Source organism: Triturus cristatus, chromosome 6 (genome assembly GCF_964204655.1).
Source record: "Triturus cristatus chromosome 6, aTriCri1.1, whole genome shotgun sequence".
Lineage (NCBI taxonomy): Eukaryota > Metazoa > Chordata > Amphibia > Caudata > Salamandridae > Triturus > Triturus cristatus.
This window is the reverse complement of record NC_140589.1, coordinates 1,859,474,243-1,859,495,055: the sequence shown is the minus strand read 5'-3', so window position 1 is coordinate 1,859,495,055 and position 20,813 is coordinate 1,859,474,243. Positions and strand designations below refer to the sequence as shown.

General features: G+C 48.4%; 1 protein-coding gene across 3 annotated transcripts in view; it reads left to right on the top strand.

Moving 5' to 3' along the window:
* LOC146822214 (uncharacterized) overlaps positions 1 to 20,813 on the top strand; it is a 167,687-nt gene that overhangs the window by 38,925 nt on the left and 107,949 nt on the right. For 2 of the 3 annotated variants that reach the window (XM_085613365.1, XM_085613366.1), the window contains exons 2-3: positions 5,966 to 6,127; positions 8,454 to 8,600. In XM_085613365.1, the coding sequence (XP_085469491.1) occupies positions 5,966 to 6,127; positions 8,454 to 8,600 (309 nt within the window). The remainder of the gene's footprint in view (positions 1 to 5,965; positions 6,128 to 8,453; positions 8,601 to 20,813) is intronic. The other variant, XM_085613367.1, reaches the window with a different exon arrangement.

Here is a 20,813-nt window from a genome sequence, read left to right as displayed (position 1 = left end):
ACCCACTTTTCTTATTTAAAACAATCTGAGTTTTCCCCTGATTAAGTGCATAGCCAGACACATCTCCGAATTGCTTGGCCTCTCTCTCGATAGAAATCATAGTCATGCTTGGATCGGATGTCACGATAGCGATGTCATCAGCATAGGCCAGTGATTTGGTGGGATACCCCTGTGACATTATAGGTTTAATATCTTCGTCCTCTTCCAATCGCTGAATAAAGGGATCTATGTAAATTGCGAAGAGCAACGGCGAGCAAGGACAACCCTGCCGTGTTCCCTGCGATATTATCAATTCTTCGGTTAAACTACCATTAACCATCACTACGGTAATTCCTTATAATAGGCAGTGGGATTTTTCCTAGGTACGGGCAAAGTAGTCTTAAGAGCTAAATCCTCACTTCTTTCCATGGAGTATAAACCCATTGTTCCTGAAAGCGGGCAGCTACGGCTGGTCTGGTGACCGTTCAGTTCCGAACCGTCAACTCAGGAATTTCTGGATGATATATTGGGTGGACTTCACGCATAGGAAACTGAGTTATTTGAGTAGGACTCCAATCATACAACCAACCTCTATAAGATACTATAGTAGTAACATCACCGAAAACTTGTCCCGGTTCCGAGTCAGTAACATAAACGTGATCTCTAATATCAAATAGTATTTTAAAGTATATCTGGGGAGCTTCTGACCCAATGTGGTTATGCCACAGATCAATCAATGTGGCAGACATATGTTGAAGAGCAAGCTGTTGTGTAAAGGGCTCAAAATCGCGTATAGCTAGCCAAATATCCTCTACCCATAAACTGCATTACGAGCCCACTGCATTGCCTGATTGGCTATTGTCCTTCAATCACCCAAAAGAGTCCCTGCTCGGGTGCCAACTGAAGGAAGTGACCCGTTTAGTACCACCCAGGTCAAACTAATAACCGTTTATTCATCTACACTCAAAGCGGAGCCCAATCTGCCCAGTCGCTAGGAGTCCTACAGAGGGAACTGAAATCGACAAGCATAAAGTGTACGTTTCGTAGTCAAGCAGAAACACTCCCACAGTGGAAATTTCCAGAAAGATGCAGCTAAATAGTGAAATACAAAAAAAATGTTTCAACTTCTCGTATCTGACACAAACTAACATAATCCAAGGTCGTTCCATACTATGCCTGGCATGGACTAGTGGGAGAGGGCCTCTATCTAGTGGGAAAGGTATGCGTTAATATGAACAGTGCACTCATTACTGAAACAAAACCTAAATAAAGAAACAAAACTCAGAGGGGGGCATTTATCGGAACTGGACAGGATCAGTTTCGAACTGCCTAAAATGGCGCCTGACAAGAGAATGGTGCAGCAAATGCTAACTTACATGGAGCACTGCATAAGCATAAACAGTTTCTATTCTAACACCGCCACTCAAAGTCTGGCAAAAATTGAAGGGTCCTTCAGTTCCAGAGTATCCTGACTGCAACATGGTATAGCAACTGAACTTCTCAGGCTGTCATTGAGCCAGATAAAAATTTGCAGACACTGCCAGATTTAGCAGGCACACCTTTGGCTTCCTCAAAGCCACAAGGTCCTCCAGCTGGACTCCCACTGCCAGGCTCTCCCCTGACATTGTCTGACCGCTCGGGACCCATACTCGGCCCATATTGCTGCTGGTGCAGATATCCTCCCCCTGCCCAAGTCCACATCAATTAATTTTTAGCCAATAAGGATTCCACTGGTACCTGTCCCATTGCCTAGTTTTGGCCTGAAACTGACATTAGCCTGCAACAGGCCTGTGTCTCATTATGAAAACCCTAAGGCACAGCCAGTGATCAAGCAATACGATCCTCACCCTCTTTCTTTACTCCAGTTTTGCAAGAGGTGGGAGGCCCTATTTAGCTCAGACTCTGATGTGGTCCACAGCAAATCAAATGTCCTTCCTCAATGGCAGTATTGCCAGATGCTGATGGCCATATTCGGCTCAGATTCTGCTGTGGTTGTGGGCATATCAAATGTTCTTCACAACATTGATGATGACAAGAAGGCTGACAATTTGTTCCCCCCTCACTACTCTGAGGGCTAGAATTAGATACATCCCCAGTGTCAAAGTTGGACGTACAACCCTGCTCTCTGACAGAAGATAGAGTCCTCTTTGCTCTAGCAGTTTCAAGAGCATCAGAAGTGCCAGATTTGCAATTGCTCATACATGAACCAAAAGCAATTTAATGACTCAAATTCTTCATCCAGGTCCATTTAGCTAAATCTCTGTTACTTTTTAATGAGGCTGTCATGAACACTCTCATAGTCACGTGGTTTAAGTCGTGCTTGGCTCCTTTGGTCAGTCGAGCAATGGCAAGACAGCACAGACCAGTCCCTGGTGGCTATGACCTTCTGCTGAAGCAGTCAACCTCTGAAAGCCGTGGATACAACTATCAACAAATAACATCAATCGAAACTCCATCACTTGGAAAGGGAGTTGATGTGTATCAAAGCCGTTGTCAAGTAAAGGTTTTCCTCGGCTAACCTAGTGTTACAATCTTTGAATTCAGTGTGTCTTCTGAGCAGGCAAACCTATGCTTTAAGAGATATGGACAGCAAGACGGGTATGATGCAGCAAAGTACTTGTGACATGTGCCCTTGGACACCACCGACTGAATAGTTGTGCTATTAGCAACAGTGTAGTGTTTAGAAAGCACAACTGGATGCGATCAATAGGGTTTTCAGGGGCTTTCCAAGCATTCCTCATGGACAAGGCCCTTTGATGGATTTATACAGATATAGTATACAATATTACATATATATAATGAAAATCAGTTGGTATAAATTTGTTCAAGAGGTTTCAAGGGGTTCTTTTAACAACAAAATATACACATCCATACAACGCATTAGTTGTACCTATTTTCATGTAGCATATCTAAGATAGAAGGGTGCGTTCTACTCTTAATCAATGAACATTCCTGAAGTATATTCCTGTGGTGTAGGAATTTACCAATGATGACAAATCTATGGGAAAATAGTGGAATGTATATTAAAGTTTTAGTCTCCTATTGTACAATGGGCAAGACCATTCTCAGAAGTAAAAGTAGTAGACAGTTAATGTAGATGACCCCCATAAAAGGTTCTTCTAATGGGAGGATAAAAATAAGCTTAATTATTCTGCTACTTATGTTGTTACTATAGAAAAAGTCTTGACGCTACTTGTGAAACCGTGACTGAAACAAGGTTCCCATATTTCAAAGGGGGTCAAAACACATTTAATTTATCATGCTACCTATCAGCCTTTAAGTAGCACCTCATGTGAAAATGCAAACAAGACAGTGACTGTCCAGGATCACAAAAGTGCTGCACGACGGTCTGCACTCAGCAATGCACAAACATTACAACAGGTAACAGACATATACAATATATAGGAATTGGATCTCAAAGTGCTTGCCATGTCGGGCCCCTGCGGTTCAAGTATGCTAAATCCTACAAAAGTGTTGCTGGGTTCCCATCGCGTGATTTGCTCTACCCTTTCCAAGCCATGGGTATGCAATCAGGTATTTTGAAGGTCATCAGAAGATGACCAAGAGCAACTTTGAGGGAGAGATCTATTTATTATTTGTGGCTTCTCCATCTCCAGTGTTTTCTGATTTTAGGAAATGTTGACAGAAACCAGCACTCTCAATCTGTGTCATATATCTACCAGAACAGGAGCAATTTTTCTTACTTTCTTATGCTGCTGTAACTGACTGTAAATGGGAAAGATTTTTAAATCCACTTCATTGATGTTTTTGTTACCACCACCCCTGCTGGTACATGGCTCTATGCATGTGTATTGTCTATATAGTTGTATTTAGATATCTCTGATATATGTCTATAGATAGAGTTTTCAGGGATATTATAATTAGGTTAGAATTTTAATCACACAGCACCATAGAAATTCAGCAGTTATAGTTATACTTATCTGAAGAAACTGTAACTTGTGTTGTTAAGTAACTTTAGGTCATGGGTTCTAGTTTCTTAACAGTAGTATACCTATAACACCTTAATTTATAAGGTTTTGTGAGTGTAAAACATGAATCTAACTATAACGTCCTTGTCACCTTTGTTTTTTTCATTGATTTTGTATTTGTGTTTACATAAAGTAAAATATAAATTGATCTGTGGGTACAGCGGATCCACAGAGGATCCGTGTCTCTAGATATGTAAAGATTTATTTATTTAATAACTTCAAACTACGTAACAGATTTACACCAAATTACAAGAAGTGTGCTTTATGGGCCAAAAGGTAGCTTTCTGCCAAATTTAGGGTAAATCCATTCAACGGTTCGGCTTGTAGCCATGTCTAAAAATTACAAAATACCCATAGACATTGAATGAGGAAAAACTGGTTTTGGGACTCCCCCTTTTTCTGAACTCCCGCTTAACAAATCACCCAAAACTTTCCATGCAAAACTAGGCAAAGCGGGCACTTTTTCTAAACTTTCGTGAAGGTTCGTCAAAGAGTACCAAAGTTATTAGCAAAAGAAAAACTGCTTTGTCTATGGGAAAAGTTGATCGTAACTATAACTACCAACTGGCTATCCCCAGATGTAGCCACTCTGTAGTTATAATTAGGGTGACCAGAGATAGGGATTTGGGGGATTTAGTCCCTCAATAACAACGGGGTGCAAAGAAAAAGGTGGGCCAGAGGGAGTGTGAAATCCAATGCATTTTACATAGTCTTTTGTTTTTTGTGTAGTGTGCAAACCGTCATTCAGACTTTTACAAAATGTGGCAAGATATGGTGCATAGATGATTCTGTAGGGTATGGGAGGTAAGTAGGGTAAGTATTTTTTAAGTTTTAACTGTTTAAAACTTAGTGATATCTGTGATATTACCAAGGTATATATTGATAACAAGCCATTAGCTTAGGCTAATGACTGCCTTTACAAAAGTTAAAGGCAGCTATTTTGTTTTCAGCTCCTATTTGCCTGTGTTCTGCTTTACACCTTTCAAGCACTGTAAGCATTATTATTGATATTTTTCCCATACCTATCACCACTTTAGTAAAGTGGTAATAGGTAGGCAAAAAGTATTATACGTTTATAAATATTTGTTTTAAATACGAAGTACAAAAAAAAGTATTAAAAAAATCCAAATACAAAAATTCAAAATACACTTTAGGACAGTATATTTTATAAATATATTGTGCTAAAGTGTATTTTCAAATTTTTACACATTTAATTATTTACAAAAATGTGTAAAGAGTAGAGCGATAATTACTTAAAATTACTGCACAACTTAAAAAAAGCACATCACTATACGCTTGTATAACAATTTATCGAAATTTATAAACAAAAATGTTAACCTTAAAAAATGTTTTTGGGATATCATGATAGTACAGCTCGACATCATATTTTTGTTTATACGTATAAATATTTTGCTCTACCTGTTATAGTTGGGGAAAAGTACCAAACCTAATAATTACTTGCATTGGAAGGAATAAGCAGAAAATGATCAAATTGTACCTAAAAACAACAAAGGTGTTTTTACTTTTGTAAACACAATGATTAGTCAATCATCTCATGACTTGTGATCACTATGTACTGTGGTAGTACCGTAAAATACCCTGACATTCTGGTACGATACTGCAAAAACAGATATTGCTAACTTTAAATAACTAAACAATTCTAAAATAGTTCCATTGCTTACCTGCAGTACCCATAAGAATTATCTGCACACCTTAATATGTAATGCTGCCATATTTTAGCAAAAACCGCATGCCATTTTTTGCGCTATGCAAACTAGAAAAGCGTATGCAGAATACATTGGATTTAGGCACGTTTTAGAAATACCCCTTTTTTCTTTGCACCCAATTCACCGAACCACACAAAATGTTTACTCGGTTTTAACAGGTCTGCGAAATTTGCCAGACATTTGTGAAACAGGTGCTAAGTTATTAAGGGACAAAATGTTCTCATGCATGTGACAACCAAATTTGACAAATAAATGTCTTGACTTTTCCAGTTCCAAAAAAGTCTGGATTGTGTCCTACGCCTCCCAGCTACCCGACATGTGCCAATTTCCCCAGCCAGCCAATGAATGTGTGTGCCACAGACCAGCAATGCCCACGAGATGAGAAGTGCTGTGAATATGGCTGCAGGCTGCAGTGCAGGAAGCACTTACAAGGTACTTGACTTAGCCAACTTTTCCACAATGAGACACCTAGGACTCCACAGACAGGCACTCTATGCTGATCTCTTAAAGCAAATGAAAAGCAGGCAGAAGAAAACATAAAGCCGCTTTAGACTTTGTCCCGTGGATCTCCAATTTACCATTGTGGCCGATTCAGGTCCTGATACTTATAGAGTTCACCCCCATGGCACTGCAAGCTTCTCCATCAAAGTAAGAGTCATTGCAGAGAAAGAAGCATTTTTGGGTGAACATGTTGCTGTTTCTTCTTGGCGTGGTAAGTTTTTAACCATACTATTCCTTAGATTCATGAAACAAAGTGGGGAGTTTTGAGTTTTCTTATGGAACGAGATTGATACAGAAAAGGTGATGACTTTTAGGGGAATTTGTCCTACGAAAAAAAAAACAGCATTTGGGTTGGTGGCTTAGATGGCAGGTCGTGGAGATGCCCTCCTCTCTGTGCTATTCATGAGCAGACAGGACTGGCAGACATGAGGCGGTTCCTGCATCCCCTGCTTTGCTGGTGGTCATAGGAGTGTTTGCCCAAAAACCTCTGCTGTAGGTGGTGTTATATGGTGCTCTGCTTGTTAGTCCAGATGAACTATTCAAGGCCCTTGTTACAAGTATAAAAATGTTTCTATCCCATCATGTTTCCCCTCTATAGCAAATAACAAAAATGCTAGTTCAAACTTCTCATGGTATTCCAAGTTGCAAATATTGGAATCAGCAATTACCACAAAAATCAGGGCATTCACGAGTGTCCATGTCCTTATTGGTCTACCTTCATTCCACACACTCTCCCCAGATACATTCTGCCATGGTTTCACTAGGGAAAAACGTATGGGGAAAATATAACAAGAGTGGGGTTCCTCAGATACCTCATAATCCTGATTCAGACAGAAATTCCTGTTGCCACTTATTTGGGATTCCCACTGGACTACAGAACTTGAAGAACGCCCCCGTTCTGTAGCTGTGGTCTAACCGACACACCACTGTGGTGCTTTGGCGGAGCAGTGGGGGAAGGTTCCCTCTGCTTTCTGTACTCTAGCTATTCTACTGCAGAAAAAGGAGAGTCACACTGGGTTTCCAAAAGGGACAGGGTAGTGTACAATTAAGACAATAAACAAACTTTCGTTTTGTGCACTCTCGATACACTGGGGACCAACGTTTGCTTATATAGAACAAATGAAAATGCATTAAACGATAATTAATACAGAAGTTTAATAAATACATTCATTGTCAGATTACTTCATTCTGATTTTTTTGTATTATTCTTGTGTTATTGTGTGATCATGAATTTTAGCAAATGTGGATGTATTAGACAATGATGGACTATGTGAAGCCCTTTGAACCAAAGGATGTGATCTTGTATATGCAAATACATATGAATGTTTTTATGAAAATAAATGAAAATACTTTTTGAGGATAATAAGTGTGACAGAGACTATTTATATGTATATGTGGGAAAAGGTTTTTGTGCATACATGAATAACAAGAACTGAATGGTAAATACAGATTAAAGCCCATGGCTGAAAGGCACAAGGGCAGATTTACTAAGGTTTGTGATGTTCTTGTATCACACCAGCCCTTGATTGGGATTTACCACCTTTTGCGGCTCTGCATGGCTTAGTAACACAAGGCAGCCCGTTTGGCTGCTTGCTATACCTTGCGGCCGCAAGGAGTTCCATGGGTGGAGTGTGGGCATGCTCAGACATCCATCCACCCATGGATTTTGGCACATTCCCAGACTAACAAAGAGTTGTAAACCTAAGAATGGATGAAGATGGTAGACCCAAGCGCAATGCAGAAAAATATCTTTATTTCTCCTCGTTACGTCAGGAAAATGCCTTTAAAGATTTTTTTTGCAGTAAGGTGTCCCTTCCTGCACAAAATGAGTCCTGTCTGTAACAGAGGCACCCCTGCACCATGGCACATAGGGTGCCTGCATTGGTGCTAAGCAGCTCACAGTGTGACAACGCAAGGAGGCAGCATGAATGCGCCATGTCTTAGATGATGTGGCGCATTTCTGCTCTCTCCCTTTCAGTCAGCGCAGCATGTTGTCTTACTGAATTGCATGAAATATTGATACATTTGCAACACAGAGCTTTAGCAGACTTATCAGAGTGGGAAAGCACACCACCTGGTCTAAATAGCACACTTGAAGATTTAACCTTGTTGATGTAGAAACTCTGTTTTGCTTTTAATTATAAATACACCTGGTAACCTACATTGCTTTTTAAAAGTATGCTTTTTCTTAAATAATGCTTTGTTATTTATCATAAAAGCCCATGCACTCCCGACATCATTCTGACTTCTGTTTCAGATAAACTTGGATCCTGCCCGGCCTTCAACCGGTCCATCTGCCTGTTTGCCCGCCCTGCTCCTGCCGAATGCACCAGCGACAGCCAGTGTCCCGGGACTCAGAGATGCTGTTTCCATGGAGCCTGTAGGATGGAATGTGCTGAGATGGGTGAGTAGACTTAAAGGGCTACTAGGTGACTGCAGTGAGACCCTTTCTAAGGGATCATGCTAGGAACATCATATCTCATTCCCAAGATATGCATTTACAGGGCACCATCAGTGAAGCCTCTACCATTTTACAGTGCCACAATGTTATATCCTGCTAATGTTAATCCAATGCTATTCTACTACAAGTGGAATGTTAATCTGATGATGCTGTCAGAATGTTGGGGAGTCTGTCAGAGAAGGGACAGTTGACTGGGCTGAGCTGCCTGCTGGCTGCTCCTGGTGGGGTCTCCCTCTGGACCTGAACAGATCCTCATCTGGTCCTCTTTTTATCTACCTGTGATCTTGTACCATCTTCCAATAAACTTACATAAATCATCACAACTGAGTGGACTTGATCACTACAGTATTTTAGCGACAATTTCATCTTAAAGAACCTGCTACTTCCACCTCATCAATCTTCAATCAACTCAAGCTGGCACCGCTCTCAACTCACACTCTTGAACCTACCAGTGACCTCCTGTTGGACCTGTCAGCCCTAGGGTGGTCTCCCCTTCTATTTTTGTATCGTGCCTCATTTTTTCCACCCTCATTTTTTATGTTGGACTAGGTATCCGGGCGCCTTTTCATTGCCAATCAGTGTTAAGGTGCAGGTGCTCCCTTCTCCCAAGATGGCTGCCACAGGCCCCTGCTACTGCAGAGTGGTCTTTCATAGTAGCACCCTAGCTGCCAGGAGCTGGCTGGACCCCCACAACAATGTTGCGACTCCAGCCCGCCTTTTTGTCCCATAGGTAGAGTGGGGAAGCTCCTGGAATGTGCTGGAACCTTCTAGAAGGGAGGTGTGGTTTTTCTTTTGCCGCCTTGGCTAGAGGTCACCTGACCTAGGGCTACTTAAGTGACAGAGGGAACCTTTTGAGGTGAGTTGGCCATTGGGGTGAAGCAGAGCTGGAAGAATCCACCAGGAGTGTAGGCGGTAGGGCCTAGCCAGGGACTTGTGCCTCTGAGAGTGACAGGATTTTGGTGCTGCCTCTTAAGTGAGTGAGGGACCCTGTGAAACCCACTGATCTTGCCCAGTAGTAGGAGGACCCAGAGACTCTCTGCCAGCCTGACTAGGAAGGACCTAGTCGCCTTCTCCATCCCTACCCCCCTGTAACAGAACCCCTTAAGGGCGCCAGATACATCTGCGCCAACAAGACTTTATCTGACAGCTAAGAACAGAAACTTACAAGCCAAGCACTGAGACTGCGTGTCCAGATTAAACTTTCAACTTACAAGCCAAGCACTGAGACTGCGTGTCCAGACTGACCCCCGAACCCTGATGTGAAGCTGATTGGAGAACCACCGGGGATCGACCAGGTATTAGCGCTGTGACCCGTGTGCTCCCTGCCCTGGTCTGGGACCCCCGGCAGCAGGCTCCGCTGAGCACAGAACCCCCATCCTTAACTTTAGCACCCCCCATGTTGCGCAAGCCAGCGCACTCACCGCCGCGACCCTGAGGCCGGGAGAAGTACCCTGCCGTGTCGTGAGGCCCGTGGAGAAGCCCAGGGCCCTGTCGCTGCCGTCGCAGCAGTGAGGAGAAGTGCACGAGGTCGAGAGCGAGTGCCCCCATCAACGCGGGAACAGACGCCTTCCAGCACGGAGATCGAGGTAAGCCCGAAGGCTGGGATCGCCCCAGTGCGCCCCCTGCTGGTTGGGAGCCACACCGCACCCTTGGCCCGGGTTCCCTCTCCGTGGGAGTTCCCCCTGTCATCGCGACGGAGAGCCCCCGCCGAGGGATCCCTTCCTGGTACCGCCCCGTGTCTGCCCTGAAGCGCGGTGCCTACGAACTGCGCCGGAGCAAGAGACTCGCTCCGCAAGTCCCGAGCGCTCCCTGCGGACAGCCCCATGTGAGACACTGACTGCACCCGAGTACGAGCGGCGCTTGAATATCCCTCTTCACGAATAGCGCTCTGTTACCCCTGCTCCGCATTGGAATACTAACTGTCATTGCTTGCGAGTGGCGCTATGATATCTGTGCCCCGCAGTGAAATGTTACGTGCTATTGATTCCGAGTAGCGCGCTGGTATTCCTATGCCATACTGAAGAGTTACGTGCTATTGATTCCGAGTAGCGCGCTGGTATTCCTATGCCATACTGAAGAGTTACGTGCTATTGATTCCGAGTAGCACGCTGTTATTCCTATGCCATACTGAAATGTTACTTGCTATTGATTCCGAGTAGCACTCTGTTATTCAGATGCCATATTGAAGTGTTAGACGCTCTTGAGTACCTGTAGCGCTCTATTATTCATGTGCCAGGTTGAAGTGTTACGTGCTATCAAGTCCGAGTAGCGCGCTGTTATTCCTGTGCCATATTGATGTGTTACACGCTATTGATTACGAGCAGCGCTCTATTTTTATATTCCCTATTACGGTGCTATGTGCCAGAGATCACGAGTAGCTCTCCCTGCTAGGTGCCCCGTTCTGAGGTCGTCACCGGTTAGCTCGCCCAACGCGCGTGTGCAGCTACGTGAGTGGTTGTTGTGCCCCAGGCAGTACTGTCATTTCCTGAAATTGCATATGTGGTAGAAATAGCCTTTATAGCTCCTGACTGCTATGTACATCGCTAGCTATTGTATTATCCGCATATGAAATGTACTGCTACCTCATGAACTGCATTTAACGTGATCTACTTGGATAAACTTGAGTATTTACACAACTCCTACAGTGTGGCGTCACTTATTGTGTGTGTTCCTCGTCGCATGTGAGGTGCGTGTTGTATGGTTGCTTTACACACAGACCTTTGGTGGCCCGACCGCTCGTGTCACGTTACCGCCCATAGGGCCTGGAGACCCCAGGTCCTACATTGTTGGCGAGCAGTGAGATCCTTAGGACCTGTGACCATACAGCACCCTTCCGTGAGGCGGAGGGCGCCACAATTAAACGCCTATTTGTTCCAGAGCTTGAAAACCATTCATTGCTGCATTTTTATTTCCACTGTCCAGGTTGAGAGTACAGGAAGCCTGGTTAGCTGAGAACTGTTACCTATACCCTAGGAAATGTTCTCCTTAGTGTCTAGGTCCCCACCTGCCAGAATGGAATTCCGGTTAGCTGACCTCGAGGGGTACTCAGTGAAGCAACTAAGGGAGTTCGGGCAGGGGATGGGGGTGCCTGGGGTACGGAAGGCCAAAGGACCGGAACTCCGCATCGCCATTAGGGCATGGGTAAAAGCCCACCCAGACGGGAGAGGGGATGAGGGACAGGAGGCACCAGAGGCACCTCAGGAGGAGAGCGCCCAAGAAGTGACCGACATATTGAATGTAGATGTGTCTGAAAATGTGCCCCCAGGGAGACGTTCTGGGGCCAGTAGTAGGACAGGGTCGAGGAGGATTGCGTCCCCAGAGGAGTACGAGGACAGGAGGGAAGAGAGGCAGTTAATGTGGGAGCTGGCCAAGTTAGAACATGAGAAAAAAAGGGAATTGGCCAGAGTAGAACAGGAAAGAGAAAATAGGAAATGGGCAATGGAGGAGAAGAAGCTTGCGCACGAGCTTCAGCTAAAAAGAGCTGGAGTTACGCGCCCTCCAATTGAACGCGTCCAATAAGGACAATGGTGGCAGCAAACCTAAGGAACCACAAGAGTCAAAGTTCTACCTACCTAAAGAGGTAATTGCCAATTACACAGTGGGGGACGACATCATGAAATGGTTGGAGGCATACGAGGTAGCCTTGACGGCCCATGGGGAACCCGAGAGTAAGTGGGGAGGTGGTTTATACCGGTATATACCTCCCAATGTTAGGGACACCCTGCTATATTTGGCCAAGGCGGATCAGGTAAGGTATGCCCCCATGAAAGAGGCCTTGTTAAAAAAGTTTGGTCTCAACCCCGAGAGGTACAGGCAAAAGTTTTGTGGCAGCCATAAGCTGTCCACCCAGACATGGGTAGGTTTTTTTGATTATGCGAGGAAGGCACTAGATGGTTGGGTGCGTTTTTAAGGGAGCACCTCTTGGATAAGAGCTTTCCGGAGCTGCGCCAACATCTGGTGGACCGCAAGCTGATGGATCCCAGTGAGCTTGCGGAGGAGGCAGATATTTGGGTGAGCACCCGGGTGTCTCACAAGGGCCCCGGGGGAGATGGCTCGAAAGGCGGACAGGGTTTCCCCCAGAAGAAAGAGGGGGGAGATAAAAAGGTGGAGTTCTCGAAAGGTCCCCAAAATAAGTTTGGGAAGGGAGTAGGAACCCCACCCCGTCCAATTCCACAAGACCCACTTACCCTGACAGGAGTCAGCAGCCTAGTATTGTGCGGTGCTACGAGTGTGGGGAGATTGGACACTACAGGGGAGATCCCAAGTGTCGCAAGCGACCACCAGCCCCAACGGGCGGGAAAAGTCCCGGGGTGAGTAGTATAGCGCTTGGGGTGGAGCTGCCCTTAGATAGGGAAGGGGAGTGGACAGGCCTGACACTGGTTTCACTCGGGGATAGAGAAGTGGTCCCCGTAGTGTCCCTGCCCCCGAACACTGCTAAATATCAGCAGAGGGTGAGAATTAATGGGGAGGAGGTGGAAGCTCTGAGAGACACAGGGGCCAGCATGACCACTGTCGTGCGGCGGCTGGTGTCCCCAGACCAAGTAGTCCCCGAGGAGTTCCATCCGGCCGTATTGGCTGACGGCAGTATGAGTCACTATCCAGTGGCTCGTGTTCCATTTGAGTGGGGAGGAGTCAGAGGCCTGCTGAGAGTTGCTGTGAGCCCTGCCTTGCCTGTGGGGTGTTTGCTAGGAAACGACCTGGAGCACACCAAGTGGAAAGACGTCGAATTTCACGCTCACACTGAGATGCTGGGATTACCTGGGTGGACTTGCGTCAGCACGCGGTCCATGGCTGCCCGGCATGGAACTCACCCTGGGTTGGAGCCTGGAATCAGGGCCCAACCCAAAGCCCAACGTGGAAAGAAGAAGGTGGTAGAGGACATGCCTCATGAGATGGATGGGGAGGCCGGAGAGGTGCCCCCGGAGTCCGCGGAGGTAGATGTCGTTCCTATGGAGGACTTGCCGATCCTTGCTGACTGGCATGTGGGAGGAGGGCCTACCCGGGAAGAATTTTGTCAGGCACAAAGGGCGTGCCCCACTCTTGAAGGCATGCGGCGGCAGGCCAAAGCCCAAGTGGCCAGTCAGGAACTGGGAGGTTATCACGTGTATTGGGAGGATGGTCTCCTATACAGTGAGCCCAGGGTGCCGGTACATGGATCTTCGAGGGCCATAGTGGTCCCCCAATGTTACCGGGCCTTTCTGCTCGAGTTAGCGCACGAGATACCCTTAGCCGGACATCTGGGTCAGGACAAAACCTTTGCACGGTTAGTCCCCCATTTTTATTGGCCCAGGATGAGGATTGCATCAGATACCTTTTGCAAGACCTGCAAGTCTTGTCAGGCTAGTGGCAAGACTGGGACTAAGTTGAAGGTCCCGTTGGAACCGCTCCCCGTGGTCGGGACCCCTTTTGAGAGGGTCGGTATCGATATTGTTGGGCCATTGGACCCTCCGACCGCAGCGGGACACCAGTTCATCTTGGTTTTGGTGGACCACGCCACAAGGTACCCAGAGGCTATTCCTCTGAGGAGCATCACTGCACCGGTGGTGGCGCGCGCACTGATGGGGATTTTTACCCGAGTGGGATTCCCCAAGGTCATGGTGTCGGACAGGGGCACCAATTTCATGTCGGCCTACATGCAGGCCATGTGGAAGGAGTGTGGGGTGACCTACCGGTTCTCCACTCCTTACCATCCCCAGACGAACGGACTTGTAGAGCGCTTCAATAAGACATTGAAGGGGATGATCCGAAGCCTACCAGAGGGCTTGAGGCGTAAATGGGACGTCCTCCTCCCCTGCTTGTTATTCTCCTATCGGGAGGTACCGCAGAAGGGAGTCGGGTTCAGCCCGTTTGAATTGCTCTATGGCCATCCCGTTCGGGGGCCCCTCAGTTTAGTGAAGGAGGGGTGGGAGAAGACTTCACAGAAGCTTCCCCGTGACATTGTCAACTACATGCTGGCATTCCGCAGCCAGATAGCCAAGCTGTGGAAGGCAGCCACAGAGAACCTGGAGGCTAGCCAGACCGTGATGAAGGAGTGGTATGACCGCAACGCTCGGACGATCGAGTTAGATGTTGGACAGAAGGTGTGGGTTATGGAACCTGGGGAGCTTTGTGCCCTCCAGGACCGGTGGACTGGCCCGTTCGACATTGTGGAGCGGCGAGGTCAGACCACGTACGTTGTAGATGTGAAAACCCCCCGTCAGCCCCTCAGGGTGCTCCACGTCAACCGCCTGAAGCCGCACCATGAGAGATCGGAGCTTGCTCTCCTTATGGTGACGGATGGGAGCGAAGAGGAAGAGAGTGAAGCTCTTCCTGACCTTCTAGCGGTACAAGAGAAGGATGGTTCGGTGGAAGGTGTAGTCCTCTCCCCATCCTTGACCCCAGAGCAACAGAGGGACTGTCGCAATGTCCTGGGAAAGTTCGCCTCGTTGTTCTCCCTCAAGCCTGGAATCACTCATCTGTGTACCTATGATGTGGACACAGGGGACAGCCCCCCGGTGAAGAACAAGTCTTACCGGCTCTCTGACCGAGTGAAGGATAGCATCCAGCGTGAGGTGGCAAAGATGCTGGAGCCGGGGGTGATAGAACCTTCCAGCAGCCCGTGGGCTAGTCCAGTGGTGTTGGTGCCGAAACCGGCCCCACCGGGTACGACACCGGAGCTTCGGTTCTGTGTGGACTACCGGGGGTTGAACTCTGTCACGAAGACAGATGCTCACACCATCCCACATGCAGACGAGCTGGTGGACCGGCTGGGAGCAGCTCGGTACCTCAGCACCATTGACCTGACATCCGGAGATTGGCAGATTGCCATGCCCGATGGAGCAAGGGAGAAGACAGCGTTCTCCACCCCCGAGGGCCACTACCAGTTTCGAGTGATGCCCTTTGAGCTCAAAAATGCTCCGGCCACATTCCAGCGGTTAGTGAATCAGGTACTATCTGGCCTGGAGTCCTTCTCAGCGGCCTACCTGGATGACATAGCTGTCTTCAGTGGCACCTGGGAGGACCATCTGCAACACCTCCAGGAGGTATTGCAGGCGCTGCAACGCGCTGGCTTAACAATTAAAGCCAGCAAGTGCCAGATTGGACAGGGATCTGTCGTGTACCTGGGACACCTGGTGGGCGGAGGTAAGGTGCAGCCCCTCCAGGCCAAAATCGAAACCATCTTGGCTTGGGAGCCCCCCAAGACCCAAACAGAGGTCCGAGCTTTCCTCGGCCTCACTGGGTATTACCGCCGGTTCGTCAAGGGATATGGCACCATCGTAACTGTCAAGAATTCCTGTCATACAAGGGAAACACGCCCTTATGTAAACAGGAGAGCTGTTACATAACTCAAGGGAAACACGCCCTTATGTAAACAGGAGAGCTGTTACATAACTCAAGGGAAACACGCCCTTATGTAAACAGGAGAGCTGTTACATAACTCAAGGAAAACACGCCCTATAAAGGGAGGAACCGGGAGGTACAAAGCTGTCGGATATTGTGTTTACACCGACGTACCTGCTTCGTGAAGAGCAGTGTTCCGGAGTGGTGCTCCAGTAAGGCAAGAACGGAGGTAGGTCGAGTCGTTACTCCCTGGGCCGTGTCTTGCCCCATCGTCACCTGTGAAGGACCCGGAAGCTCTACCGGTCAACCATTGAGCTTCGCTTTTTGACTCGGCTGAGTCCAAGCGCAGTGGCGCTTTTGCTGGTTGGAGTCGTAACTCCCAGCCCGACCAGAGACACAGGGACTGCCAGCTGTAACGCACACCAGGAGGTGTTTGCCGCGTTACAGACTCGGAAGTCCACAGGATCGATCGAGCGGCTGCTCTCGGTTCAGTCTTCTTGCTTGTGATTGGGGTATCGGTGACGCATCACCAGGAGGTGACTCCGCGTCCCGGTGCAGTCTGAGGAAGAGGTTGAGCGGCTGCTCCCTTCAGGTAGAGACCCCGGCTGGGTGTTTCCCTGACTCCTCGATTCTCCCCAACACTCTTCGTGCCCCTCACAGCCTACCGATTGGCATTGTCGGCCATTTCATTTCTGCCCTCTGTTGGCATACGCCGGGATCGGCGTATATGCAGAGGACGGTTAGGACCATCCGTGCTGTGGGCTGGTAACGTACTTAGCCTGGAGGATTCCAGTGACTATAACTTTTGTTTGTTCATTGTATTTTATTTGCCTTCATTAAAAGAACTAACCCTTCACAAGTGGTTGCGTCCTCATTGTCGTGTCTGTTAAACGATCCTGAGACGTTCAGGGCGTTACAAAATATCCGACCTTAATAACACTAACTGTCTCCCGGTCGATAACAGACATGGCAACACTTGATGATGTGCTGGCTGCTTTAGCGGCCATGCAAGTTGAAGTGGCTGCCTCTAGGCAAGAAACAGCCGATGTAAAAGCCAGACTGGATGCTATCCAATTGGACCCGCTCACGCCCAGCACCTCCCTCACGAACCAGACCCCTGCGGTAGTAGTGGAAATGCCGGTAGCCATCCCCTTGACAACACCAGAGAGGTACAGTGGGGATCCTAACACAGTGCAGGTATTCCTCACACAAGTGGCGCTACATTTATCGTGCAAACCAAGGGCGTTCCCCACGAGTCAGGCTCGTGTGGCTTTCCTTATATCCTATTTGGCTGGAAACGCAGCACAATGGGCCGTACCTCTGGTGAGCAGGGACGACCCCCTCTTATGTGATTGGGGTGCTTTTCGCGAGGAATTCCTGAAGGTATTCGACAGAAGGGCTGACTCGTACACGGCGGACCGTGAAATGCTTGAGTTGAGACAGGGATCCAACGACCTGGTGCAGTATCTCAACGCGTTCCGAAGGCTGGTTGCGGAAACCAAGTGGCCTGTTGCTAAACAGACGGCGCTCTTCCATCAAGGGCTGTGCGATGAGCTCAAGGACGCCGTGGCTCATATTGACCCTCAACCCAAGACATGTGAGGGCCTTATCAACCTGGTATTACGGCTGGAACATAGGCTAAGTGAAAGAAAGGGGGATCATGGGAGAAAAGGAAAATCCCTTCCATCCTATGTGACGGTGGGAAGTCCTGAAACTTCCACCGCATCCAAGGGAGAACCCATGGACATCAGCGCAATACGAGCGAGCCTCACAGCCACGGAGAAAGAGTCACGCCGTAAACAAGGATTGTGCCTATATTGTGGCAAAAAAGGCCACTACGTACGTGAATGCCCTGCCAAACCGAAGACGTCACGTTATCGGGCCAACCGGTCGGTAACAGCCGTGGTGGACATACCGGCGGAAAACTAGAGGACTCCAAGACCAGAGAAGGGGCATCTCGGAGTCACTCATCCATCCCTTCACTTTCCAACTCGGTCACTAAGGGACACTGACACCTGTTTATCACGGTGCACGTGGGAGTGCATGACCAGTGGATACCCGTTGTGGCCATGGTGGATTCAGGGGCCACTGGCATGTTTATGGACCACAACGAGGCATGCAGGCTAGGGCTAGTGCTTCTTCCCAAAGCAGTACCCGAAGACGTCTATGCGGTAGACGGAAGGCGATTGGTGACGGGGCCCATCGGACAGCACACGGGGGTCCTTCCGATGAGATATGGGAGGAACCATTTGGAACAAATCGATTTTAACATCATCCGAGCGCCCCAATATGGCGTCATATTGGGATTGCCGTGGCTACAGAAACACAACCCCTTTGTGGATTGGCCAACACATCGCATCGAAATGACGTCACCGTATTGCATCCTGCATTGTGGAATAAGAACGGAATCCCTTGACGCAGATGAGAGCGGGAGTCAGACGGTGGCTACAGCGGCAGAAAAAGATGTGGCTCTCCCCCAGGCTTATCACAGTTTTGAGGATGTATTTGATGAGGTGAAGGCGGAAGTGCTACCACCACATAGACAGTTTGACTGCCAGATCGACCTGGTGCCAGGGGCCAGCGTTCCCAGCGGCAGGCTGTATGCCCTGACGGAGCCTGAAAACGTGCATCTCCGGGGGTACCTGGATAAACTCCTCAAGCTAGGATTCATCCGCCCGTCCAAGTCTCCGGCCGCCTCGCCACTCTTCTTCATCCCGAAGGCTAATGGGGAGCTGAGAGCCTGTGTGGACTTTAGGGCATTGAATGCGATAACCATAAAAAATCGGTACCCCTTGCCTCTCATCAGTGTACTTCTGGAACAGGTCAAGAAAGCTCGTATCTACACCAAGTTGGATTTGAAAGGGGCATACCATCTGGTGCGCATGAGGGACGGAGACGAGTGGAAGACCGCCTTTAAGACCAGGTTCGGCCTTTTTGAGTACCTCGTCATGCCGTTCGGTCTGTGCAACGCCCCGGCAGCCTTTCAGTACTTTTTGAATGAGGTATTCAGAGAGGAGTTGGATATCTACGTGGTCGTATATATCGACGACATCCTCATCTATTCGTCCAGTGTGGAGGAGCACGTACACCACGTCAAAGCTGTGCTCCAAAAGCTGAGGGAAAACATGCTGTTTTGTAAACTCAGCAAGTGTGACTTCCACGTCACATCCGTGGAATTCCTCGGAGTGATGCTGAGTCCAGAGGGACAGGAGATGGCAGAACGAAAGATCAAGGCGGTGAAAGAATGGCCGGTGCCCCAAAGCGTGAAGGACGTCCAAAGTTTCATTGGCTTCGCCAACTTTTACAGGCGGTTTATAGATGGATTTTCAGGAGTGGTGGCCCCAATCACACAGCTACTGAGGAGGTCCAAGGAGTTTGTCTGGTCCCCTGAAGCGAACAAAGCCTTTGAGGCCCTGAAAAGCGCCTTTGGTAAGGCGCCGGTGTTGGCTCACCCCGATCCGGATCTCCCCTACGTGGTGGAAGCGGACGCGTCGGATGTGGCGCTGGGGGCTATCTTGTCCCAACGCAACCACGACACAGGGGTGCTTCATCCCGTTGCGTACATGTCCCGCAAACTCAACGACGCCGAACGCAACTACCATATTGCGGAGAAGGAGCTTCTCGCAATCAAGGACGCCTTCACCGAATGGAGGCATTGGTTGATGGGGGCAAGACATGTGGTATCGGTGTACACGGACCATCGGAACCTACAGTTCATGACGGCCACTAGACACCTTTCTCCCAGGCAGCTGCGGTGGATGATCTTCTTTGCGGGGTTCAACTTCCGCATCACATATCGGCCGGGGACGGAAAACCGGAAGGCGGACGCCCTGTCCCGTCAATCTGCAGTTAAGGAACCATTGCCTGCAACCAAGCGTTCCATCATTTCCCCGAGGATGGTATTGGGGGTTATCCAACCGGATACTTTCCTGAGGGGAATAAAGAGAGGGATCAGGTCATTCGCATGGCGGAGGTGGCTCCTCAGGCACAGAGAATGGCAGCTGAAGGACGGGATACCCCTGAAGGGCAGGTGCCTATTGATACCCACGCCTAGGCTAAGGAAACAAGCATTCATCTGGTGCCATGACTCTCCATGCGCAGGTCATTTGGGCTTTGAAAAAACGGTGGCTAGCATGGGACGGCATTTCTGGTGGCCAACCATGAGAGTGGATGTCAGGAGGTGGGGACAGGAGTGTCCTACGTGTGCTACCATGAAGGCCGACCATGGCCGAACCCAAGGGCTCTTACATCCACTTCCGACCCCGGATAGACCATGGGATAGCATATCACTGGACTTCGTGGTGGGCCTACCGGTAGACCAGGGGATGACGGCAATACTGGTGGTGGTGGATTACTTGACGAAAATGGGGCACTTCATCCCCTGCAAGAGAGTCCCTACGGCCGGGGAATTGGCGTCACTACTCCTAAAGAATGTGGTACGACTGCATGGATTACCTGGGGTGATCGTGTCGGACCGGGGGTCGCAGTTTACTGCGCAATTCTGGAAGACTTGGTGCACTGCGCTGCATGTTAAGACCGCTCTGTCCACCAGCTACCACCCTCAAACGGACGGCCAAACCGAGCGCCTGAACCAAACGCTCAAACAGTATCTGCGATGTTTTGTGGACCAGGGCAGGGAAGAATGGGTCGACTTGCTATGGGTTGCAGAGATAGCCTATAACAACGCCACTCACAGCTCCACACAGTCATCTCCGTTCTATAGCAACTATGGCCAACATCCCAGGTTCTTGCCATTTCTACATCCGTTCAGAGAGGACAGGATTCCCGCCACAGCGGACAGGGTGGCACACATAAAAGACACGTTGATGCGCTCAA